At 46.3% G+C, this 26,867-nt stretch overlaps 1 protein-coding gene across 1 annotated transcript; it reads right to left on the minus strand.

The window, feature by feature from the left end:
• Positions 1 to 1,019: 1,019 nt before the first annotated feature.
• TMEM275 (transmembrane protein 275) lies at positions 1,020 to 7,499 on the minus strand. The gene is made up of 3 exons (XM_085511619.1): positions 7,073 to 7,499; positions 5,573 to 5,767; positions 1,020 to 4,665 (listed from the first exon to the last, which is right to left on the minus strand). Exon 3 carries the CDS (start codon positions 4,572 to 4,574, stop codon positions 4,026 to 4,028), a length of 549 nt encoding a protein of 182 aa, XP_085367745.1. The 5' UTR covers positions 4,575 to 4,665; positions 5,573 to 5,767; positions 7,073 to 7,499; the 3' UTR covers positions 1,020 to 4,025.
• Between the last annotated feature and the right edge of the window lie 19,368 nt (positions 7,500 to 26,867).

Below are 26,867 nucleotides of genomic sequence, written 5' to 3' on the forward strand. Positions count from 1 at the left end.
AGGGTACAGGAAATCTGCAACAGATCTAAAATGTTTTCAGAAGTAGACATTTCCTAGAGGTATCCTGGACAAAAGACATTGCTGGCACAAGGATAATAAAAATAAAATACAAATCGATTTGGGCTTGGAACTAGAAAAGGTTAGTTGCAGTCCAAGTAGCGGTTCCAGGTTATACTTCCAGGTAGAGAGAGAAGCTCAGGGTTGTGGTTAGCAATGGGAAGGTGGCAGGAATGCTGCAGGTCCAGGTGAGCACCAGCAGATGCTCAGCAAACCCTCCTCTGTGCTTTTCTCTTTGGTGCTACTTTAAGAAAAGAAAAGCCCTTCTAGGAAGTTCTTTCTAAAGGTCAAAAGAAATCCCTTCTGAAGGGAGCAGGTTTGCATTTTACACACATTGTCAGTGGAGCCTTCTTAGCCAGCTCATTTCCCAAGTCTTTAACCAGGCAGCCTGCCTGGAGCAGAGAGATTTCCTCTCATGTCAAATCACTTGGCTGCACGTGGGAGAGAAGTCCTTCCACAGGGTGAATTTGGAAAACTCTCAAATCCTCTTTATTCCCACATGGTGCCCCAGCTCCAGGGAACAGTGTCAGGTTAAGCCCAGAAGGAGCACAGAAAGCTGACAGCACCCATCCTACACAAACACACACAGTTTCTAACCCTTCCCCATACCACAGTTCAAACATTTATAATCAGGCCTGGAAAGGATCCCTGGAGCTGTTCAAGAATTGTGAGCCATGGGGATGTGACACTGAGGGATGTGGTCAGTGGGCATGATGGGGGTGGGTTGGACTGGGTTATTTATCTTAGAGGTCTTTTCCAACCTTAATGATTCTATTCCACTGTCAGAGAAGCTGAATTCAGAACAGAGGTAACATAAACTCCTAAGGATGCCTTTTTCTTGATGTTAATTGCCCAGGATGTAGAATCAAGCAGGACAGCACAGTGTGCAATGAAAACAAATAGAGACTATCTCAGAGCACAACCATAAGGTACCAACAGACTGGAAGAGCAGGCAAACCAAATGCTCAACGAGTGCAATTATTTTAATGAGTCCATCTTATCCAAAATCCACATTGCACATATATAAATAGTATTTTCCTTTTTAAAAAAGGCTCTCACAATAGAAACTGTGACTTGGAGCACAAGAAAACCTCCCTGTCTCCTGCTACACATTGCGGCACAAATTCACAATGACATTAATACAGGCAATCACAGCTACAGACAGACATGGAAATCCCAAAAAGATATCAAAAAGGAAAAGCAGAGCTTCCATGCTTTGGGAAGCAGCAGGTGTTCCTGTGTGGGATCTGCCACTGTTTTACCCATCATTGATAGCATTTCATGGTGCAATCACGATAAGAAGCAATTCCAGCACACATACTCCAGACTCAGTTTTTAGGTCATCGATGAGTAGAAGAGAAATTTGCACGGTTACCACTTGATTTTACTTCTTTTTGCCTCCAAGTGCCCAAAGAAAAGCACTGCAATAATTATATTCCTGCAGCCAATGCCTCTGAAGGACCATCAGGCCTTTGTGTGCTATTCCAAAATGCTGGTGAGCCAGCAACCTGGGAGCCAAACCTGGATCAGCAAGTTATTCTGCTTATTTCCTATAGCAATTACCAGCAGGTGAAAACCAACCACAGGAGCCTTTAGTTCCATGCTGGAGCTCCCACAGGCCAAACAGAAGTCAGTGCTGGAAACAGAAATCACCTGTGAAAACAAGCTCTAAAGGAGATCATACAGAAATCAGACCAGGCAGACCCATCCACCTTCAAGCAATCAGCAGATTCAGGTGTGCTGATACCAACCTTCCTGTTTCCCAACGTTGCTCATCATTGCAGCAGCTCTCCAGAGCTGGGAGCAGCTGTTTTCCCTCCTGCACAGGCAGGCAGCTGGGTGCAGAGCAATAAAATGATTTGCCCAGGACCTGGAGGCTGAAGCATACATTTGAGTCTACATCTTCCCAGGCATGAATCCTTCTGCTTCTGCTCCTCCTTGCCAGTAGGCTAAAAATCACGAGCATAGTTCCCTGATGTAGAAGAAACCGACAAAGGCAGCAAACTGTTGGAACATTCAAGCCAGAGTTCTCACTTCCCTCTCATAGAAGGATGAAATTCAGCCATAGGTTCCATGACTGCTCCCCAAAGCAATCAAGACCCTGTGCATGGACTTTACCACAGCTCCTCTGTGACCCCATTTGCACTTATCCCAGCACACCAGCCCTCACTATCTGCTTTGATGTACACCAGGACCTTCTCTTCTAGCATCTTCCCTTCAGCCCCTCATATACCTGTGTGCTGGCCTCAGGCTCAGCCTAGCAAAGCACTGATTCTGAGCTGTATGAGTTGCTGGCCAAGCTGGGAAGCATTACCTCCCTCTAACAGCAAGAGATGTGAAGTACCATACGAAACAGATGACTGAAAGAAATGAGACAAAGGCCCCAGAAAACCTGAGTGCAGTGAGGTGGCATAAGCTGTTTGCTGGCCCTTCTAATCCAGGGGCTTGGAGCATCAAAGGGGAGATGGAGGGTGCAGGCTGAAAATAAAACGAGGACAGGGATCTACATGGCCTCCCATTACATTGTGCAACACCATGCTGCAGCATTGTGGATGGTACAAGCTGACAGAATCTGTTCAGAGCTGCTTAATACAGGCACCACTTCCAGCTCAAGAAGCTCCTAAGCAATGATGTGTTGGAGGCTGGGGAGCACTTTGGAGAAGATACACTCAAAATCCATCCTCCTGCTGCTGCCTCCCAGAGGTCTCTTTCCTCCTTGGTCCCACACCTCACTGAATATGTGGATTTCCATGCAAAAATGAGGTCCATTAGCACAGCACTTCTTCCCAGGGAAGAATACAACACCAGCAATAATCAGCACCCTGTGCATAGCTCAGAGTTTTCCTGAGCTGAAGGTACCTTTGTGTTGAGCAGCTCTTCCAGAATTCTCTTCTGCAGATTCATCCCATTGACCTGCAAAGCCCAGGAGCACCTTCAGCAGCTGCTTTCCTGCAGCAAGGAGTTCCACACCTGGTTACCTACTGCATGCAATAGATCTAGCAGCCCCCTCAGGAAAGAAGATACCATCAGCACCTTCCTGCACAGCTCTACTGAAGCCCATTCAGCAATTAGTCCCCTGCCTTAAGCTGATGCATCCCAGGCCCAACTTCCATAAAAAGATGAGAAGGAAGATGCCTCACCCAGCACTCAGGGCATAAGCATTGCCTTAAGATTTCATTTGCAGGGCCCTCCCAACCTAAATTTACCCTCAGAGCTTGTTCCTAAGGATTCAGTCATGCTGACCTTCCTAGATACACACTGCACTGAGCAGCACCACTGCAACCCAACATGGGTTTTTGCAGCTGCAAGGACAATGCCAAAGCTAACTGTGATCCCCGTGATTGTCTCTTATAACAGGTGGTAAAGTCACTCAAATGAAGGAAAAATGGGGCAAGGATTTCCAAAGAAAAGGAGACTGCTTCACACTGCTTTTCCAATAGTAAACACATACATTATGTCCCTGCTGCCACAAAGCCTGGCCCTAAGAACGCTGAAATCTTCTTGTGACCGAGTGGCAGCAAGCTGTAATTTACTGCATTCCTGCTTCTATTATATCCAAGAATTGCTTCACTTTTGAAGAGAAAGAGCTGTCATTTGTCAGCCCCATGTAGCCCCTCCTTCCAGCCATCACATTGCTGCCTCCTGCTAGACAAATGATTTCATCCTCCTCTTCCAATCTGCTCCCCCAAAAAGCCAGTCTTCCCCCAGGAACTGTCCAGTTCATCCATTCACAGTGACATCATTAGCAGTTTTCTTTGCAAAGCCAAGTAATGGGCATGATCCTATCAGCAAAAATCTGGAATTTTCCTGCTGTTTCATCCCTCCTCCTTCAATTCAATTCAGAGAAGCCTGTCTGCCTGCTGGCTTGTCACAAGCACTTTCCCCATACCTTTGACCAATGGTACACCTCAGATTCCAGCCCATCCATTGCAGCATCTGGCTGGCTGCTAAGAAAACTCTGCCTGGATTTAGGACGTGGCCAGGTCCCTGGGAAGGTTGAGCTGTATTGCCTCTCCTCCTGGTGTGTATTTGGCCACTGGCCCATTGCCTTCCATGGTGAAGAGCTTGCAAGCCTTTGCATTCTCATGGACTGGTGTGGACTTTTTCGAGGAGATGGGGGAATTGGTGGGGCTCAGCTGAACAGCAGTGGTATCCTGCACTGTGTGCTCACTAGTTTCAATTTCAAAGGCAGTGTTGCCGGGTTTGATGAGACCGATGTTGGAACCCGGTTTGGATTTTCTGGCCCCATGAGCAGGTGGCCTCCGGCTGCAGATGCAGCAGGCACCAAAGAACGTGAAGGCCACCACCAGCAAGATGGGTCCGATGATGATGGGAGGGTTGTTCACAGGGAGGAAGGTCCCGAATGCAAATGCTCCCACTAGAGTGATGTTGATCCCTGCCAGCATGATGCAAAGTCCACACGCGCAGCAGAGGGCAGGGGAGGGGAGGCCCTGAGGTCGTGTCTTTTTCTGGCTGGGTTTCTGGGTCAGAGAGGCGCTGCTCTTTTCACTGAACATGTTGAGGTGAGTCTTGGAGGTCACTTCAGTCCTTACAGGGTACGTACAATGCTGAGAAGGCTATTTCTGGTCTTCTGCTCCCTTGAAATCACTACAGAGGAAGAAAAGAGCATACAAATGTTACAGCAAGAAACCAAAAGCAGCACTCCACCACCATTCAAAGGGACCAGCTCTTCTCCGTGTCTGCTGGTATCAACATCAAAGTACAAATCTAAGCCTGCTCTCAAATCTGTGGTCTCCCTGACCCAATGGCCTTAGCCATCCATGTGGATGAAGCCCAACTGAATCCAAGCACATGAAGGCCCTTTGCTCTTTCTGCCATGCATCACATGGCACTGGGTGTGATCACAGGAGATCATGTAGAAGGGGCCACGTAGCCTGTCTGCTCCAGCAAGTGTAAAGCCAAACTGATGTAGTTTTCCTGCAGGAGCACCACCAGCTCCTGGATGCAGGATCACAGCAAATAAGAAAATAAAGTTAGAGAAGAGCCTGTGTGGGAATCTACACTTTTCTAGGACCAAAGGCAGGAACACATATCCTTCACTGACATTAGCAGCCTGTCCATGGAAGAGGTTACTGGACATGATGGGAGCCAACTTTTCAGAAGCCAAATTGCCAGCAGTTTGCTGCTGGTGCCTTTGAATTTACAGGCAGGAGGGCTGTTCTCATTCCAACCTTATTGCAAACAACAGCAGCCTGCTCTCTCATCTCTCTCATACTTCCCTGCCTGGCTCCGTAGCTTCTTTCCTCCTCTGCTGTCAAATCACATTCATAAAGACTGCAGGGAGAAAACTGATACCACGCAGGTTTCTAATACAAGAGCCCCAAATCACTGCTGTGTTATTAACACTCAGCAGCCACTACATTAAAAACAAGCAAACAAAACACTAATAACAGAAAAATGAATAAGGAAATAGAGACCCTTTCCCATCAACATGCCAGTGGGATCAGCCGGCCATTTCCCACATGTTTCCCAGGGTATCCACATTTTCCCATACCTCCAGCTGAGGCCGAGCTCTCTGCTGCTGTCTCCAGTGTTGTATCTCATTGCCCCTGCTCAGGCTTTTGTTTGGAGCCGAATAGAAGCACAGCAGTGAACTTTCAGTGAAGTTCCTGCTCCGTGAGACATCACCTGGAGCTGACAGGGATGGGCAACGCTGAAGGATGCGGCTCCTCCTAAGCTGGGGGAGAGTCTGCAGGTAAAAACGTTTCAGAAGTGAAGATGTGAGAAAGAAGAAAGGTATTTTCTCCATCAGACAGACTAACAACGAATGTGTTTCTCCAGCAGCATCCTTTTATTCTGCTTGGGAACCTCAGCACACGGCCGTAAGCTAGAGCACCATTTTTGCCCCTTTCACCAGCAAGGCAGCTTCTGGTTCAGCATTCACACACTCTAAATCACATCATAGACTCACTCCACAGGGTTTGCTTCCTCCTGGCTCCTGTGTGAATATCTCCCAAGTGAGCTATCTGGGCTCTAATGGGATGGGTAAAAAACATACCCATCACACAACAGCTGTCACCTGTGGCTACTCCAAAGGGGCCATGCTGGTTTCTGGCTGTTATCAAGGCTACATTTATAGCAACCAGCACAGCCCTTGGCAGCTCAGTTCCTCTGCCTGTCAAAGTGTGTTGATGGCCACGGTTGAATCCTGTCACCTTCTAGATCTCAGATTGATACAGTGGAGAAAGAGTGTCCCCTCCTCCCCCGTACAATCATAGGAACCCACTGATGGGGGTTTGCCCTCACTGTTATCTTACCAGAGGAAATCTGGCAGCTTTACCTTCCTGCTTCCACTTCAGCCAAATCAACCAGTTCCAAAATAACCAGCTTTCTTTCCATTATCCTGTCCAGAATGACGAACTTCTTTTCCTTTAGGACAAGTTCATCTGGGGGCTTTGTGAACCTCATCCTTTCCTTATCAGTTAGAATCTGGGGTTCTACTCCAAACAACATCTCAGCTTGAAACGCATTAGAGTCAAGCATTGTAACCAGGGAGAGTGAAATAGAAAAAGAAAGAAGAAGAAAAAAAAGCTGCATATCCAAACTAGAAATCCAGATGATAGAGTGATTCCTTCTAGGGGAATATTCATCCCTCCCTATATCCTCGTGGGGCCAAACAGAGGGTTTTATTCATAGCTCTGCGAGTTCCTAGAGCTCTGAGGACATTCTGACATATCCAGGCAGCGTTTTATGGCCATAGCTTAAAGCCACACCAGCAGCATGCACGATTCCCTCTTAGTTGTAGCAAAGGAGCTGTCAACCTTCCACCCCAGCAGAACAGACCCCAAGGAAACCCCTTTCCAAAGGGGCAAAGCAGCACACAGCAATCCAGACAGACAGACAGACAGATCCAGCCGCCCCCTGCACGCACACGGATTCACAAACGCACGCAGCAGAAGCCTTTAGAGGAAGCATGAGACTTTTCCCTAGGCAAAGTGCTTGGGAAAGTCCTTGCGGGGCCATGGGGAGCTGGGACTCCAGCTGGGACGGTTACCTGGAGGTTCCTCGGGGGTCACGTTCAGCCTTCAGACAGCAGCACCGAAGCCACAGCGGGTCCCGGCGGGGCCGGGATGGGGGCAGCAGGTTCTCCCATGTCGCCTTCCTTCTTCTCCCCCTCCCCAAACCCTGGGAAACTTTGCTGGGTGAGAGCTCAGCAGGTGCCCTACGAGCTCGACCGTATATCGCCCGCTCCCCTCCGTCCGCAGGAGGGGCTCAACCGCAGCTCCGCATCGTCGCTGCCTCCCCTTCCTCCCCAGCCCCGCCCGCCGTCCAGCAGCCTCTCCGCCTCTCCCCCCTGCCTCCTTTTTATTCTCCCTTTCCTACTTGAAGGCTGCAGCCTCCGCCCCTTCAGCAGCCGGAGGTGCCCGAAGCAGAACAGCCCCTTTTTCCCCAGCAGAGGAAGGTTTCACCCCGCTAGGGGCAGCCCCGAGCCCCGGTCCTACCGAGATTTGGGAAGGTTGTGCTCGCTGCGCAGGGGCCACTTAAACGCTAAAGGCTGGAAGCGCGCTTTGCGAATGGAACAAATAGCTGGTATCAGGTGCTGAGCATCCTGGAGGGATGCAGGGGTAACTCCTGGCTTGGAGAAGGCAAAAGGGTGCTGAGCATCTGAGAGGTGGGAATGCTCAGGGTTTAAGAGGTAATGAATTCAAACAGCATCTTCAGATGCAATGCTAACACGGCTATCAGACCTTGTGTACACCCAAAGATACTGCTGGCATCTCCCTGCAAATATGCTACACCCTGTTGAGAGCACAGCCAGCATCTTGGCTCTCACGTTAATAAACTAGCCAGCCTGCAGAGCTGGTACCCACGGAAGGAAATCAGGCTGCGTGCTGTGAGCTGCACAGAGCATAGATCGTCCTCTCAGCTGTGCAGACACTCACATGCCCTCATCTGTGCCCACACTGCTGTAAGCAGCCTGGATGCTGCCAGCAGCAACTCAACAAAGGCTCTTCTTCAGCTTATTGCAGGAAAAAAAAACATACCCGAATCAAACATGATTCATTCTCTCCTTTTTAAAATGATTGCTTTCATGCTCTCTCTCTATCGAGAGAAGGAGGAAAGATAGCACAGAGATGGAGAAAAACAAAGGTCAAAGGAGAAACTGCTGAAGAGGAACAAACACACACACTTCTCTCTGTTCTCCAGGCACTACTCCAGCTTGCACATTCTTAATAAAGCAGCATTTTCTATTGCATCCCACCTCACAGGTTGGCCTTGAAATCGAGGCAAAAACAAGCTTTGCAGAAGCTGGGTTCAGCCCTTCTAAGGTGGGAAGATCTGCCTTCTCCCTGCCCAGGGCAGTGCTGCCAGCACACCCCTGGGCTTAGCTGAGGGCAGGGGGTACCAGGAGAACAGCGCTGGTCAGACACATTGCCCAGCCTTCTTAAAGGAAATAACAGGGAAATCTCATTCCAGAGATGCAGCATCTCTTATAGGCATTCCCTGGCCCTGCAATGCAAGCTTCAGAATGGCTCAGTGCACTCAACCCGAGCCAAAAAGTGATAGAAGAGGACACCGCTGCTTGGCACTACTCGAGTGCTCACTGACTGATGCTGGGTAAAAACTGGAGTGCTGAACTCCTGGCACAGCCCCACAGAGCCCTATGGGAATGGCCCCATAAACCATATCCATTCAAGAGAGGCTGTCGGACGGAAGGAGCCTACTGGGGTCATTGATTCAAGTCCCCTGCTATCACGTTGTATAACAGCAATCAAAAAGTGCTCAAGCTTCTAATGGGGTCAATTAATACCAAATGACCTGTGAGCCATTCCCTAATTGCACGAGGCCGAGATGAAGCAGGCTGCTTCCTTCAGGTTATCGCTGGCTATTGCGTGACTCTCCATCACACTTTCAACTTAATGGGCCATAAACCCAATAAAAAGGGGAAGGCTTTGCAGAAATATGGCATATATAGGGCTCCACTGAAGAAACAGTTCTGTGTTTCACATATGTGGCCCTGTCAACCTGGCAGGCTGCAGGATCCAGCTTTGGCTCATTGGTTCAGTGCCCCTGAAATCCAGAAGAGGGCAAGGCCAAATTCTGCAGCAGCGTTTACCTGCCTGTAATATCACATAGAGAAAGGAGGAGACAAAAAAAAAAAGCAGATTAGTGTTTATTATTCTCAGAGGCTGCTGTGAAATTGCTGTGCAGGAGATTTAAACCCCCAGAGGAGGCAGCTCTTTGTCCAGCATGTAATTAAAATCACAGGACTCTGCCACGGAGTACAACAGTATTAACATATTCAGAGCCAGCAAAGAGCCACAGCTGGACCCGTCAGACACAGAAGGCACCTGCAGCTCTGGGCTTACAAGGTCCCTACTTTTGTGAGTGCTGGCAATGGCCAGAAGGGGAAAGCTTGCTCTTGGCTTGCCATGATCTTCATACTGTAAGGCTCTGCTATTCCAGCCACTGAGGCAGAACAATATAAGGAAGGTAGATGTGTGGTCTGGTCCCATCTCACCAGTGTTGAAGCTCTTGCTGATTCTGAATAGAAGAGACTTGGCAGCCATGCCCCATGCTTAGCCATGCCAGGACACTCTCTACAGCTCAGCAGGGATAGTTCATACTTCCATTATGCTCTACCCATAAGTTTTCTCATCATGCACACCACCATCTCCATGACCTAAAGCAGCTGGACCTGCTGTTCCCAGATCTGTTAGCAGGTGTTCCCATCCCCACACCAAAGCCCTTCAGAGCAGGGGTCTCTGTGACACCCCTATCCCAACCTTCTGAATGCTAAGGCAATTCAAGTGCTTCATTATGGCTCCAGAGAAGTGGCTTCAAATCCCCACTCTGCAACAGACTCCCTGTCTGGGAGTCTTTCTCCCTTTAAATAAAGTTTAAAAAGCCTTTATAGAATCAAGAGGGTTAGAAAAGACATTGAAGATTCAGTCCAACCATCCACCTACCACTAATATTGCCCATTAGCCCATGACCTAAAGTACCACATCTATCTTACAGATATTCAAACCAATTTCTCCTTCCTATGAAGACCTCTGAAAATGCTGAGAGTTGAAGAAAATTAGTTGGCAGCACCCTTGTTGGGGAAACATCTGTGCTAGCAACTCTTCTGTTACACAAACAGTACAGTAATTTTTAATGAAGCTTTCTCAAACAGGAGGAAATTAGCAGGTCACTTATCAGCAAGGGGCAAATATTTGTAATTAGCTTTCAGAGAGATTATGTCTCCTGTGTTTAATTCTCAAAGGTTCCCGCTGGTAAACTAATTAACAAGAAGCTTCACTGGAAGAGCTGGCCTGAAGTTGTATGGCTTTATTATCCCAGCAGCAGTTCGTTCTCCTGTTGCACGTGGCTGTCTCTACTGGGCAGAACAGGCCAATGAGTTGATCAGGAAGAGGCAAAAAAGACCAGAAGTGATGGTTCAGTGGCTTTCCTGTTCAAGCTGTTGTGGATATGAAGCCCAAAAACAGATTTAATATAACTCTGTGGGCCAACAAGAGGAGACTTAATTTCTGCCTGTTATAACTACCTGGCGGTCAGCTTGCAGCACACCAGACCACAAGAGATGTGGATTATCATCACAATACTGCAGCCAGTTTGATTCCTGAAAAATATAACTTTGAGGAATGTCAGGCTGAATGTTGTCAACAGATGGTGTTTCTCTCTGGAGGAGAGTCATGTCCTTGATCAGACCAACACTACCTGGGGCACTGATGCCCTTGTTTCTCACCCAGCATTTTTAACCCAAAGGCTGAGGCTGTACACATCTACTGTGATAAATAAGACCTGGAAATACAGCCAGTGCTGAAAAGCTGCTCATGGTCTCTCCAAGGTATTTTACACCTTGGACACAGGTGAGATGTCTGGAAAGTTTTTCTGCCTTGTAAAATCTGCTGGGTCTCTCGTGGTTCAATCTACAGTGCAACAGCAGAAAGCTTCACAAGTCCTTAACAGAGCAGCGAAATAAACAAGACTCCTATGAAAATCAAAGGTCAGAGTTGGGAGTCCTTACTTGTCCCCATGTGAAACCTTTTCAAAGCATATCCTATTTCGTCAACAGCAGGGTGCATAACAAGAAAGCCAGGGAGACTGTTTGGATCCTTCTGTGCTTTAGACAGATCCCGCATCACTTCATGGAAGAGGCTGCAGTGATTTGGGTGAACTGTGAACAAGGTCTGTAGGATGCTGCCTTGTGAATGTTTACCCTCTGGTAGAGAGCAGATGTTCACGGACACCATATGGGATATCAAGTTACAACATGGCAAAGCGCAGATCATTAATCACACCCTTAAATGAAGTTATTATAAGGTCATCACGTCAAATGTTTCCTAGCATCATTGTGCTTGCACAAGTTTTATTTTACATAGAGCCTGGGGAAGCATCTGGTTAAAGCACTTGACTCTGACCCATTAGCTCTGCCACAAGTCGCTCTCATAATACAGTCAATCTTTCTGCCTCTCAGTTTCTACACCACCACCTCAATGTCATCAAGAAACACAGCAAACAGGTTCCCCTCACCCTCAAAACGTCTGCTGTCTGGATGAATTCAACTCTCAGTCACAACAGGTCAGAAATGCTGTATTTATCTATGGCAGATATAGGCACACACCAGCCTATAGGGAGCAACTGCTTCCCACAGGTTTAAGATCAGCTGTATGTGATAGATGTTTCTTTGCCTTCAAAAGCATGATCCAGAGGGGGAAAAGACCCCATGACAGCTACAAACAGTTAAGAGAAATCCAGCCACTGCAGTTGGGTAGACAACTGAAGGGGTAGGATGTCAGATCATTTTGTAGATAGGCTTTAATGGTTTGTTAGGTTTAGGGGTCACTAGAATTGCATTTTCCTTTTCTCATCCCACATGTGGACCACACATATAAGCTGGTAAGCTGAGCCTACATGGTGCCTTTACCATTGTCAAGACCCTACAAACTCCCGCACTCAATAGACTGGTTAAGACCAGGTAAGAAATTAAGCACTGGGCTCTCACCTAAACTTCAGCACCAGGACAACGTGAAATTCCAATTTCACATCCTTTATTAACTAGACTTGTGGAGTTGAGAAATCAAAGCATCATTATAAGCTGATGTTGGCTTACAGGAGATCTTTCCTGATGGCTCCAGCAGTGACACAGGTGGGAGCAGAGCCAGACATCCCCTCTTCATCACCCCATCCACCACCACATCAGCTGTTGTAATCAGAGATGCAAACAATACGACTGAAGAAGAGGAAGACAAACAAATAACAACAAGAAACAGCTTGGACTGGTGTTTCTGAGTTCATCTGAAAGCAGTAAGATGGTCTCCTCTAATCACAAGGTTCCACTCCATGTTCTTACAGATGCCCATTTATTTCTCTATAACAGGAGAGGTGTCTGCAGGGGCACAGGGAAACTGCTCATCAGCTGCTCTGAGCATCTTCCCCAGGGCCTCTCTCCTCCTTACCAGCCCCACATCTCTATCTCCAGCCTTTTAACATCAGCTTACCCAGGAGGAAGCTGATCCTAACTTATGCCTGAGTGTATCAGGGAGGCATTTTTCGCATTTAACCCCATTTAGTAAAGATCAAAGGGAAACATTTCCCCCCCCCATCCCTATCTCACCTGGGAGAAATCTTCTGTTGGCTCCTCTGCGTTTCTGAATGAGTGTGATTTGATGCTGTGAGGATTGAAAATGCACTCATTCTTTCCTTGCAGATTTTTTGCTCGCTGCTGGGAACCGTACAACACCTACTCATCTCAGTGTGAAATGGTATATATCTCACAGAAAGAGCAAGAAGCCAAAGCACTGAATACACGCATTCCTCTTACAGTTCTGTCTGCAACTGGAGCTTATTCCTGATTCAATAGCATGGTTATCCCATCTCGTGGGAAGGCAGATTAAATCAATGATTAATTTAAAGCAGTTTATACCTTTTAACCACTCAAGCACGTTTCCCAGGTCTGAGATCAATACCTGGAAATCCATGACTATTTCAGATAGAGCCATTTATCCCCTGTCCACAGCAACATCCCTGCATCCGAGGAAGCAGCTCAGCCTTGGCTCAGCGCAAGTGCTGTTTTCTGGTGTTTTGGGTTTACTCAGTGAAAAGAGGTTGTTGTGACTTAGGAAATGAGATGTGCCCATCCCTTCCTCCATCTGCCCACGTGGCACATTAGGTGTGACACAGTCTCTATGCACCTTGCTCAGAGCCCTTCTACAAAACAGTTCATTGCATTTGGAGCCTCCCTAGCTCATCTGCTTGGTTATAAACCCTCCTGCTCTGCACCTTGCTCCGAGCCTCCAGTTAGCTGAATGACCAGAGAATAGAAATAGCAGCCAATGGACTGAGCTGACAGCGAGACAGTTTTATGGGCAACATAAAGTTGTCTCTAATGCTAGAGCAGCTGTGCCTGTGTGGGGAGGGAGCAGCAGAAGAAAGCAGGGCTTGGCTGCAGGAGGAATGGAAATAAAAACAAAAATTAATCCAATAAAATTTCCCCGGATAACACTTGATGGGCTGGTTATATCACAAGCGGCATGTGTGTTTGAAAGCATTAATAAAACCTGCAGTAAAACCTGGTAGGATTCAGAGAAGACATTACATGTAGATTTATGGGTCTGCTGCAAAATTTTATTCACCCAATACTGAGGCTTGGATCTGAAAGACAGCACCTGGGGTGGGCTGGAAGCTCTCTAATACAGGCAGAAGGGAAAAGCTGGGGAGGAGGAGCATCTCTTGGGGTGGCAAAATCTCTATAGGATGTCCAGCTGAAATGAAGGAAGTCAATGTAAAGGATGGAGAAAATAGCTGGCACCTTCTTAGGGAGCTATTCAAAGAAATAAATGCCTTAGAGAGAGTGCCAGCTAACACATCTTCTGCTTGCCGTCATTTGTTTTTAATTTGCTCAGCCTATAATTGGTTAAACAGGCTGGTCCATAAGCCATCTCAGTGCTGGCTATTATACAAGGTTCTGCTCTTACCCAGGAGCACAGAAAAACATATCAACATCGAGACTAGGGATGCAGCCAGGGAAGCTGTTGATTTCACTGAGAAAATACTAAACATAAATTGTGCCCTGCTTCCATCCTGTAACACTTTGAGCTCCCTGCAACATTAAGATATGACAGTGCAATCAGGACATCACGCAGAGCAGAGATGAAAGACCACAGGAATAACATAGCAATGTGGCTCATAGTGGGGCAAGTCAGAAAACCCAACCCATGAAGTGTACCAGGCTGGAGCCTCAGGTCCCCAAATCCTCCTGCAGCTACTAAAAGAAACCGGAGTCACTGCAAAACCCACTGAGCAGCAATCAGGCCTGAGAGCAGACAGCTCACACAGAAACATGACTCTACCATGCAAAGAAATGGATTTCTCAGCCTGCTTTAAACACTCAAGGACAGCTACAGACTCTGAATATAAATAACAAAAGGCATTTGGCTGTTTAGGTGTTTTATTAGAGGAGGAAAGCGGTAAGATTTGGAGCAGAACAGCTTTTGGTTTATGTAGAGAAGGGATCCTCAATGAAGTATCAGCTTCTGACACCTGCTGAAGCCTTATCTGCCCTTCTCAGCTCCTCAAGACACCCAGAAACCAGCAGGGTCAGACACCTGAGGGTGATTCACCCAGCAGGGAAGCACACAATGACTTCAGGTGCAAAATCTCCCCAGGTTCCCATTTTCTCCTGTCTTTTCCTTTCTGCAAATGTTACTGTGGTAAGGCAGCGCTGCTGCTGCTGGGGAAGCAGCATTCAGACCCTTCTCAAAATGCTCTCTGGCTCCTTTTGCTGCTGCTTGGAGCAGAGCCCTGTGGCTCCAGCACTGCAGGTCCTGACTGCCAGCTGTGTTAATGCTCCCAGCCCTACTGCATGAGCACTTTACACACATCTGCTGGGTCCAACAAGGACAAATGCCAGTTTCAGTGTGCCAGAAGCAATCTCTGTCAAACAACACACTGCTCAGCTCACCCACAGGTGAACCCATAGAAAACAAAGGAGTAAAAGGACTATGCAGCCCATGTGAAAGCTCTTAGCCACGCTCTTGTAATGTTCCCATAGCCAGGTGCAATCCCCAGAGCCCAGAACGCTGCAGGTGCAGGAGACAGTTTGTCTGTCCACATGTGATTTTCAATGAAACAAGACAGTTTTGTGGCCAGCAGTTCCCACCAGCTCCAGGCAATCCTTTGATTGCAGGTACAGGAAGACTGCAAGTTTACAAGCAGCTCTGGCATCAAAACAAGACCATTTGCCCCAGAACAGCACCCAGTTTTCTTCTCCTTCCTTCATTTCACCACCCTTCTGGGTCTTCCAGGCTGCAGGAGCAGGGCAAGACTGCCTGGAAAACATGCCACTAGGGTGTGGAAGGCTTTGTGATGGTTTTTTGGTGAAGATCATAGAACTGTAGAATCATTAAGGTTAGAAAAGACCTCTAAGATCACCCTGTCCAATCATCCACTTACCACTAATATTGCCACTTAAGTACCACACCTAAAGATCTGGCAATAGAAAGCAGATGGTGGAAACAGACATTCATCACGTGCTGTGTTGGACTGTTTTGTCGCTGATTCAGTAGGCAGGAACTCTTTCCAAGATCGCCAACACATCCCACCCTGAAAGCTCAGACCTTCCAAGTGATATTTCAGGATGAAGATTAGCTGCTGTTTCTGTCTTGTGAGGGCAGTGTGACCCGGTGCTTTTCACCCACTCTCCTGTTTTCATCTGTCAGAGGAAGCAAATATCAGCTTTCTGAGGCCAGACGACTTCTACTCAGGTTTCACCACCGACTAATTATTATAAGGGGATAGGAAAGAGAAACCAGCCTGGATCATACCAGATGTGGGCTAGGAAAATTCTCAAGTTCATCTTCTGTGGTAAAGCTGTCTATTACAAGCTGAATGAGAAAGATGATTAAAGATAGTTGTCATTGCAGTTTAGAACCAATAGATACAGCTTGTACTGGGAGGGAAGTACAGCACATTGTGCTTGAGGAAGCCTGCTGTAAGTGTTAGATTGCATTTGCTCAGAAAGTATCAGGCTGAAAGATGGAAAGATTCAAATCTTTGGGCATCCAAACAGCAGTAAAACAAGGGAAACCTGAGTGCAAGAAGTGCAGCAAGGTAGGACAATGCATAGGATAACATCTTGCTCCCTGCTTCTTGGCTTCCTAGCAAGGCAAGTATGTGTATCCCACATTCAGGTCTTGCAGAACCAATGAGGTGGGCATGACTGGTGTCCAGCCCATACAAATGATGATGACACAGGGAAAATCCTTCTCCTACCTTTGACAGAAACGCATTATCACAAAGTGGCTTGCATAGGATCACACCGCAATGTGGTAGGGCTGAGGCCTAAACCTGCTCTTCTTCCAACCACTCTCTCACCAAGATCACGCTGATGAAGACTTTGTCCTCATTTTCTCTCTGTAGAGAACCATATGATATACAACTTGCCCAGGTGGCCCAATAAAGCCAACAGAGCCCTGCTATGATTCAGAAATAGTGAGGTCAGTGGGACTGGGGAAGAGACTGTGCCCCTGTACTTGATTCTGGGGAGTCCACATCTCAGATTCTGGTTCAGATTTGAGATGCACACCCCTCTACTTGCTCCAGCCCTTTTGCGTTAAGTATCCTGATGCTCAGAGCAGAAGAGGATGCGGCTCTGCAACTGCTTATAAATCTCCCAGCCAATTTGGGAGGAAGGCTGTGTTTGGAAAATGTAAGCTGCTAAGCAGAGAGGGAGAAATAAATCTCACGGAAAGAAGGGCAACATTTGGCTGCTGTCAAGTGAATCTAGAAAATGTGAATGTCTAGGCTAGACCAGATGAGCACTGTTCTGCAGATGCTCAGTGCTAACAACAGCCAAGCCAATTGCATCAACACAGGACAGAAGCTGGCACAGGTATCCTCGTATTTCTAACAGTCTCCATCCCACAATAGCTGCTTTGGTTGTAAGCCATAAAGCAGGAAAGACAATTCTTTCTGCAGCCTTCATAAGGAGACATCCAGAACTCTGCATTATTGCCGGAGTCCTTAACAGCACATTAATAGAGCACTTGTGTTGAGAGGGAGTCTGTCATTCCCATTAACGCTGCCCATAGCTGCCCTCCCTCCCATAAGCACAGCAAGAGCACTGTGGGGTAAAGGACTTTGGCCCTCCAGTGCTGGTCCTTATTGCAGCTGGTAGCTGCAAGGCCCTGCAATCTGGGAAGGAAGAAAAAGGAGCAAAGCAGCAGAGGCGCAAAAAGGATCTGAGCGTGGCTTAAGTTAGAGATGCTAGAGAAAGCAAACAGATTTCAAGTGTCAAAGTCTCCAGGGAGTCCCTCTGGAAAAGAGGAACATTGCTTCCAGGGAATGTATTTTTAAGACATATTTCTAAAGACCAGCAGGTATTTTGCTGTATTTCAGAAATCCCAGCATTCATGGCCTGGTATTGCAGACTTGGTTGCAGGTTCTGTCTGCAAGTAAAACAATGGGGGAAAAAAATCTGTATTCCTCTCTGTGAATGTTCACACAAACAGCAGCACTTCTTCAATTAATATAATTAGGACTCATAATATATTTCTGTTCTTGCAGCTGTGAAAACACAGATGCCTCAAACAGCACCATGGGACATTTTGTCCTCTCTCAGCACAAGAAACTGTGGCCACAACAAAACTTCTTCCTGATGGGTTATCCATGGGAAGCTCAGGAGAACGTTTGGTTTGGTGTTTCATGAGAGCCTGTGGCTCTTTATTCTAGCTATAGGAACAGACTAATTAGATCCAATAAACCCTGACCACAGTTGTGAGAAACTCTATGTCAGTTGAAGTTTCCTGGATAGAAAATGATGTGATGTAAGATAATGTATTTAAAGGTGTGACTCTGAGACCAGTGATAGCTCTGGAATAAATCCTGAGTAGGGACCAAGGATGCAGAATGAAAGACACTGGATGTGTGTCCAGCGGGCAAGAGTCAAAAAGACATATTATCCCTGTAATGTACACAGACACGTAGTAGTAATCACTAACTGCAGTCAACTGTATTATCTCTTCATGTGATCTCCTCCTGCAGACCTGATAATTTGTCTCATCCTACACCTTAAGAGAGAGCTACCAGTCTGATAGCTGGGAGACGTAACGAGTGAGATCTCACACCACAAGACATCATTAATTTGACTACTCCTACTCGAGACTGTTTATTTTTCTCCAATGCAAGGCAGGAAACATTTAAAACCTTGACGTACAGTCATGGAAACAAATGAACCAAGACAGCCCCGGTGCTGCCTATATCCTAAACGACCAAGCACATCTCTCACTGCCTCAGCATCCCCCATAACCTGACTTTTCTCCCTGCCTCCTCTCTTTGGTTTGTTTGAAGAAAGAAACTGAAAAGAAGATTATTTCTACCAAGAGATGGTGGCAGCGGCTCCAAAGCTCTTGTGAGTTATGGAAAGTCAAAGAGGATGAGAAGAGCACAGAGAGTGCTTGGTGTCATCAGAGGACCCCCTGGGAAGAGCTGAGCCCTGCGTGTCCCCAAAATTAAGAGTGTAAATTGATACGTGCTCCTTCGCTTCACAGGATCCGTGCGTCATATGAGGCAGGGGTAGCAGTTACCACGGTAACTAATCTGATCTTTATTTTAATTTTTTGCTGTAGTCAGATCACGTCAGATAGGAAAATAGCCGCGCTCGGAATTAGAGCAGTTGTATGTGTGAACATATGCACACAAAAAAAAATACACATAATTTTCTACGTGGCTGTGGCTAAATACAAAGAACAGATAGAAATTTTTTATATGGGGGATATCATTTTTAAAGTAGAGTCAAATTGGACTCCATTTCAGACATACAGAGAGACCCGTGTGCACAGACATCACGTTGAGTGTAACTGAGCCACCTTGTGGGATTTTATTGCCCTGTGGGAAGGAACAGTACTACTTCTACACTTTGCATATAGAGAAGTACCTTATCCTGCCCCAAACTGCCTGTCAGCTCATCCTGAAAGCCCTTGAATTGCAGATACCAAAGTGCCTGAGGCTCTGAGCAGAGAGGTGTGCAGTGCCTGAGGCACAAAACCCCTTATAAACAGAGCTACCATGGCAGAAGTTCCCTAATGGAAGACATGGAGAGGTGGAAAATCTCAAGAATGTTCCCAAGGGATTCAGGCACCTGCATGGCCCCCAGTTATGCCCTTTCCTTAGGTCACTGTCACCACCTCAGTCTTCCAAACATCACAAGGCTGATCCTCTCTGGCTCTGAACTGGCATCATTTTCAGGGCATAATCAGAACTAAGCTGTTTTATGTCGATGTTGTTTCTTCCAAGTCCTTCAACAGGCTCATCTTGGGGTTTATTTCAGGTTATTCCTGGTAGGAGAGGCAGATTTTCCAAGAAGCAATCAAACTGATACTACTGCTTTCCAGAAGCAAAATTCTAGCCTCTGGCTCAGGGTTACAGGTCCAGAAAGTATCCTAGTTGTATATTTTCCTTCAGCATCTCCTCCTGGCCACTGACAGGACCAAAATGCAGAGTTAGACAAGGCCAGCTTGACCCAAAACAGCCTTCCTAACATTCAGCAATAAGCCAAGAGGTTCCAACCTCCAACATAGAGGATGGAGGGGTTACTAAGTCTTCCCTATAGTGATTTCCAAACCAGGCTCTTACCTTGAGCACTGGTCTCTTGTTGCATGTGAGGAGACAAGCTGGAGTCACAGAACACCAGAAGCCATTCCCTAAAGTTGAAGTTCTCTGAAGCAGTGATTTAATTTTAGCAGACGAGTTACATATTCAGAGAGAGATTCATGTTTGTGCCTGGAACAAGAACAAGCAGAGGAAGCAGCTCAGTAAATGATATGTTTTTAAGCATTTTTAGTAATGCCATGCAGCTGTAAGATGAAAACAAAGGAGGAAGAGCAAGAAACAGTGAAAATGAGTTCATCTACAAGAAAATGGGATCACAGCGGTGCATCAAGGTGAGCTCCTGAACAGCACCTGGAAGTACAAGATGGATGTGCCCATTCCTATGGTGTCACGATCCAATAGGAGATCTAAGCGCAGAGTGGGGCTGAGAAAACCCCATTCCAAAGGATATTAATGACATACCATCAAGTCGAATAACTCTCTGTCCACCTGTTACTGGCTGCTGCTGGGAACCTTACCATCACCTCCAACTGCAAAAACAGCAGCTGCAATCAATAACGTACAGACACTCTCAATTGTTCATCTCTGCAGCCATCTGGCTTCATATCACACATATCTGTGCAATGCAAAGCAGAAGGTTATTTTAGCCACCAAGAGATGAAGGATGGATGAAGAGATAAACAAGACTGATGGGAAAGAGAAGATAGATTAGGAACAAGCAAGAGGCAAAAGGTAGGGTGCTAAGTGACACTTTAACAGTAATCACAGGCCAGATGAGTGGGATTTTAATTCCCAATTAAAACCAGTTTAGCTCAATCCAGAAGCCTCAGATTTTGCCCAGCTCTGCCATTCAGCTCAGTGCTCTGCATTTTGTGTACATAGTGGGAACATGACATGAAAGAAATTAGAAAACATACTTTCTGGGCACATGGTTAAGATAATGATATTAAACTCAATTTAAAGATCAGCTGCAGAATTTCACTGGGAGGAGACTCAAGATGAGAGCCCTGGTCCTGTGCAAGCCATTGGCTTGAATGAAGATTCATCTGAGCCACATCAACTTCACAGCTCTCCATCCCCTCATCCCTAAAATATGAATGACAGTGATATCTCTGGATGAGAAGCTCTATTTATTAAATTCTCATATCTTGCCTGTTACCATCATGAACACATCTTTTTTCTTTAAAAACAGATGTTGACATTGTTTGCACCTTCCCCACAACTAAACCACTGCTTAACAAGTAAATAGCTCTTGCTTAAGCAAGTGTTCTTGGAGCTGGATGCTATTAGATATTTAGCCAGTTCATTGTCAAGTCCTTAAGGGATAGAAATGTGCCAGACATCCTGAACAGCTTCTCTGTAGCTCTCTCTTTGATAGAAGACAGTGGTCTACTCCCAGGACTTTCCTTCTGCCTGTGCTTTGCTGGCTCCTGTGCTCTCTGCAAGCAATAGAACAGTGTGCTAACGCTACACTTCTGCCTAGAGAAGTGCAAGCCTTCAGCATTAATCGGACTCAAAAACAAAGAACATTTAGCACTGACGTGATATTCACATGGTTCTGTGGCAGTTTTTCAGCTACACATACAACATCTAACAGCAAAATGAGATTCATCCTGAGTTTAAGGGCCTGCTCCCAGAGTACCAGTCAAGCTAACGTGAAGTGGGCCCAGAACACCATCTTGGTGCCCTTGTCTTGCATGTAACTTAAGGTAGGTTCCTGCTTCCCAACCAGCTTGAATTTCTGTCTGATTCCCGAGTTATAAGAGCTGTCATCCCACAAAGGAAATGAGGAACCTTGCATATGTCCTCACTTGCTTGGAGACCTGGCAGGACCATTCAGGCACCAAGAGCTGCTGCTCCAGTAAAGCAGAGATGAGGATCCAGGAAGGAAAAAACGCACATAGAGGCAAGGACTAAACATTCATCTAAAACATGTTGGTGTGAATCTTAGTTTGAACAAACTCAAGCCAGTAGGGGATTAATCTACGTGCAAAATGTCACAGTCATTTTTTACAAGCTGGGAAAGAAAAAGAACACTCTGCATACAAACCCTGATTCACATAAATATGGGGGGAAAATCAGAGCTGCCAACAGATTCACCTACACCTATCTTCCAAATTAGCACAGCTTTGTCTCTTGGGAGAGTTAACATCCATTCTCTCATATATCATTCCTCATTGGAGATACTGCGAGGCAGAGGGAAGTTGCAAAGAGATTTCTGTGTATTATCATCCTTTCCTTCAAGGCACACTTTGCTCCCATATTTCTTTTCCTGTGCAGGGTTTCTTTCGTTCTATATTTAATTCCTTGCACACTTAAGTTAAGACAACCACAATTTGTTCTGTATTTCCACAGCTATTCCATGGTGATTTGTTAACGATGTTGGGTTTGCAGTCAAACGACTGGAAAGATAAAGAAGTTGGCAAGCTGCTTCCCTCATTAGGGAACACACAGCTCTCCAGCATTCAAGTGCCAGCCTATTAGCTGAATTATTCAACAGAGGGGGAAAAAAAAACACACGACAAGAATAGGAAAACCACAACAGGAGTGGGAAGGGAAAGGAAGCTTAGTGGCTTTGGTGCTATTGGGAAAGTTTGGCAGCAGTCCACAGAGTTCAGTTGAGGGATTAAACCCATCTAAGGAACTCATAAGAGGCTCAAAGGCTGCAGGGGAGCAGCCAGAAGCTGGCAGTCATCAATCAGATACTGTACCATATTGTCACAGTCTTGAACTGACAATGAAGAAGCTCAAGGGGGACATATTTCCAAAAGCAGAATTTAAGGGATCTGTTTGTGCTCAGCTTGTGATTCACTGATGGTGTTGGAGAACTTCTACATCCAGTCACAGGTCCCCCGTAATATACGTATGCTCCCATCGCACAATAAATATGATGTAATTCAGAGGAGTTAACAGCCCATGAGAGAGGAGCCAGTTGCCTTGCATGCGACAATGGCAAGAAGAGGTGATGCATAGCAGATTGTTCCTTTAACAAAGCTTTGAACCAAAACAAAACCCTGATGGGAAAGTCTGGCTTCTATCCTCAAGTAACCTGAAAAGCAAAAGGAAAGTGTTTGTCTCGTCCTGGGTGCAGAACCTGGTACTTACCTCTTGTTGAACTTCACACTGTTGTTTATTGCTAGTCCCCTCTGCAAGGCTGCTCCCCTGCTGAGGGAAATGACGTCTCCCTCCAGTTCAGCATCATCCACAAGTTTAGTTGGTTTATCTTCGAATCCTGAATCCAAGTCATTCGTGAAACCATAAAAGGGCACCAGAATGGAGCCCTGCAGAACCCCACCAGTGCATGGACAAGGCATCCATGCTCCAGAAGCAGCACAGGCAGGGAGAGAAAGGACCTGAAGGGTTCACAAATCAAATCTGCAGGATTTAGGTTTCAACTGGTAATGAAAAGTGCAAGAAATCTGGACTTGTCAGCATTATGTCAGGGATGGGGAAGAAAACAGAAAAGAAACACACGCATGAGGTCTCTAATTTTACTTACTGCTGATCCTATACTACAGCAGAAGGCATTAAGTATTTTGAAGCTTTATAAACAACAGGTATGGGCTTATTTTAATTGCCACGTGGCATTAAGAAGATAAAACCTCAATCTAGAGATCTAGGGAAGCATGTCCTTCAGCTATTCCAAAGCTAGAACGAGCAGTGCTGCTTACATGGCAGGCTACCACCCACTCGTTCATTCCCAGACACGCTCACTCCTTTCAATCAGATTTTGCTTATTTTTGTTAAGAGATTACTTACACAGCTCAAGTACAAGGAGCTCCAGTCATGCCGGTTTCCTAACAGAGGGATTTGCACAGAAGCCAGGATTTTAACGCCGTGATTTGCACTGACAGAAGAGGATCGAGTGAAAGCGGAGAAAGCAGCAACAATTAAATCCATCAAGCAATTAAATCAACTGGTGACCAAGGCAGAAAGAGAAACCAGGCAGGGAGATCTGCAGATGACGCTGAGCCACCACTTTGAAGAGGACTACAATATCACAAGCAAGATGATGACAGCCTCAGTAATATAACAGAGCAGAAATTCAACAGCAGGCAGAAATGCCATTAGGGAGCAACTGGAATTTCTGCTGTAAGAGCAAACACTTGACCTTCATTCTGTTGTTCCCAGAGGAGAGGAAAGAACTGGGTGTTCAGAAGCAATTTAGTGGCTGAAATACCGAGACAGCAGAACAACCTTAACACAGCCAGGTGAAATATTTCTGGTCAGCAGAGAAGCACAGATGCTCGTGGGTAAGATGGTGATGCCTCTCTGCATGTGGCTGGAGGTGGGACAGGGAGCATTTCCCATCCAAAGTGTGTTTACATGCAAAAGCTGAGAGGGAATGCAATTAGCAGAGATGACTTTTAGAAGAGATTAAAGCAAATTGTTCAGAATGGCTTTGGATGTTTGGATGGCAGGTTTTTTTTCCCACTGAACCAAGGAGTGGGAGAGAGTGGCTGTTAGTGTTGGGGCACGTTTGGATTTGCCTTTGGTTAAGGGAAAGGCCTCAGTGCTCCACAGATCTCAGACAATGAGGAGGTGTGCTGACATGGCCTGACAGAGGGTAATTATTCAGAAGCCGGAATAACTGAACACTCTCATTGCTGTCCTATTAATCTGATCACTCCCCTTATAAACTCATAACCATAGCTCCTGAATGTAGCAGACCTTATTTATATGCAAAAGAGGTTTCCAGTTCTGAGAGACTCATCACGGGTGTCTGAGGGCAGAAGCAAAGCTGGTTACAAAGCAAAGCATCTGGCAGAGCCTTCTTGCCTATCTGGAATGCATGGGAGTTACTTGATCCACAGAAGGTCTGCGTGGCAAAGATGCATTTTTGCCTCCAAAAATGGCGTGTTCCCATAGCTAATGCTACAGGAACAAAACACAACACGCACAGGTGACATTAAGTCCACTGCTTTGGCCATCCCATGGGACCGTGCAAAGCATTACAACAGGGAGACATAGATATAACCTCTAACTGTGTATTGAAGACCCTTTGAAGATGCAACAGCTCATAGTAGAATTTTCCCTATCACACAAGTTCTCTGACTGAGGGGGACAGGACTTGGCCCCACATTCCCAATTCACCATCCTATGTTATCTTGTCAGCTGTCCTCCTGCACATAGCTTCATGATTTGTCTCTCCATTTCATTTCTCAAGTCTGCAGAGATCCCAATGCTGTGCTGGAGCCTGCTGGCTAAACATATGGATCTGGAGCTACTGCAATGAACCACGGAGTAAAACAGATGAACAGAAAAGGGAGCAAGAAATACAGGAAGCAATTTTGTTTTCTCTACACGCAGCCTGGAGCTGCAAGCATCGTTATTTTCAGGCCAGCTGACTAAAAACAGACTGAAATTCAGGATGGTTTGGGGGGGTGTGAGGGAATGGTGGTGGAGACAGGATCCATTCCTCACTCACCACAGAAGAGCATTAAGAGCTTCACTCTTGGTCAAACAGAAAACCTCACTCTCGTCTACTTGGCTCAATCTCACACACACAGCCCCTGCCCCGCTCCTTGCTTAGCAAAACATTTCAGAAGGCCCCATTCCCCCTCCCACTCCATGTTGAATCAGAGCAAAGTTGATGAACTGTGGCTGCTCGTCACCCTGCCAAACTCTGCTAACCAACCTTAGTGTGAAAGCAGCTGTGACAGGCAGCAACTGAAAACGCAGCCTCCAACCAACCAGCTGGAAGGGACCCAGCAAAGCACTGCTGCTCTTTCTCGCTCTCAAGCATTGGATGAGTCAATTTGTTTGATGGGGTGCAGGGCCTGATTCCCCAAAGCAGCTCATCCCAAGCAGTCCCCATAAAATAATGTAACGTAGAAGCATTTCTTTTAGGGCTTTTACCCACCAGAATGTGGCTCAGGGACATCTCCCTCCAGACTCGTGATGGCTTTTTGTGCAAACAATAGAGGCGAAATGCCACCATTGCTTTTACAACTTCTGCTTTGTTGTTCTTCTGAGAGAACTGCAAAACACAAAGTGTGCTTGGGAGCGTTTGGAATGCACTGGTGGAAGCTGGCAGGGATAGACCAAACACACACGTTATCAACATGGGAAACGGAACGAAAGAGGGAAGGAAGGGTAACAAGCAAATATTTCTTCAGGATTGCCAAGCCTCTCCGTTTCCATGGCAGTATGTTTCCATGGAAGCCACGTTTTGAAGCCTGTTGCTGCCAATGGAGTGGCCCAAAGAAAAAATTATTAGTTCTGCAAATTAAACCAAGCTGCTCTCTACCTTGAGAGCCAACCCACCCACAGCCCTGAAAGCAAATAAGAAGGAAAAAAAAACAAGCCAGCATCTTTCCATCTATGATAAAGGATTCGATAAACACGAGGAAGGAAGAGATGGGAGAAAATACCACACCATGAAAGAACTGCAGCCTCTTTTCATGCAATTCTGAAACACTCAGGCAAAGGCAAATGTGAATGTGCTTCATGAGACGCTGGACGTGAAGGTCAGCAAAATACCTGCCAGGTGCTCAGTGCCACCAAAGCCTGAAAGGACAAAGGGAGTTTACCTTGAGAATAGGTGCTGTTTGGCTGCCATTTGCTTCTTTAAAATTGGCCTCGACTTAACCACACTAATATGCCTCTCCGTCAGTTGGCTCACCCACCTCTTTCCTTTTCTGCCCCATTTCCTCACCAAAAAGGCTCTCTCTTCAGCCTCTTTCCTCTTTCTTAAGCCAAGAAGCCCATTATATAAGCTACATCATCTGTTGTTGCACCTGTAAAGGGAGTATTAGACCAGAACATTTAACATCTGTGTTAAAGAAGCCATGCTCTCATTACTTACTTACCTTGTAGCAGTCTACAAGGCCTCCCATGCTTCATGCTACCCCTCTTAGCAGAGGGAAGAGGAACAAGGAGAGGGTTTTAAAGCCTACGTCCAACTAAAGCTCTTGATCTGAATATGGCAAGAGGATTTCCTTTAGAAAGAAGTGAGCACAAACAGAGGGGCTGCCATCTGTTCTGGGATTCCTGCTCTATTCAGATTTTACTAGGAATGGAAACAAACCCCACAGTGTTTGATATAGACCTGATCTGATTGTTGCAGGTGAACCTCACACAAGAATTTCCATCTCCCACACTGATTGCCCTTCAGGCAGAGCAGCTTTTCCCCATCCAAACTCAATTAGAAACGACTAGTCATAAACCTCCAGAGAGACGTAAAAATTGCCCTGCAAGCAATGGAAACTAGTTTACACCTGATAATAGAA

The sequence above is a fragment of the Coturnix japonica genome, chromosome 11 (genome assembly GCF_054131305.1).
Source record: "Coturnix japonica strain WE chromosome 11, WE-NBRP24, whole genome shotgun sequence".
Classification (NCBI taxonomy): domain Eukaryota; kingdom Metazoa; phylum Chordata; class Aves; order Galliformes; family Phasianidae; genus Coturnix; species Coturnix japonica.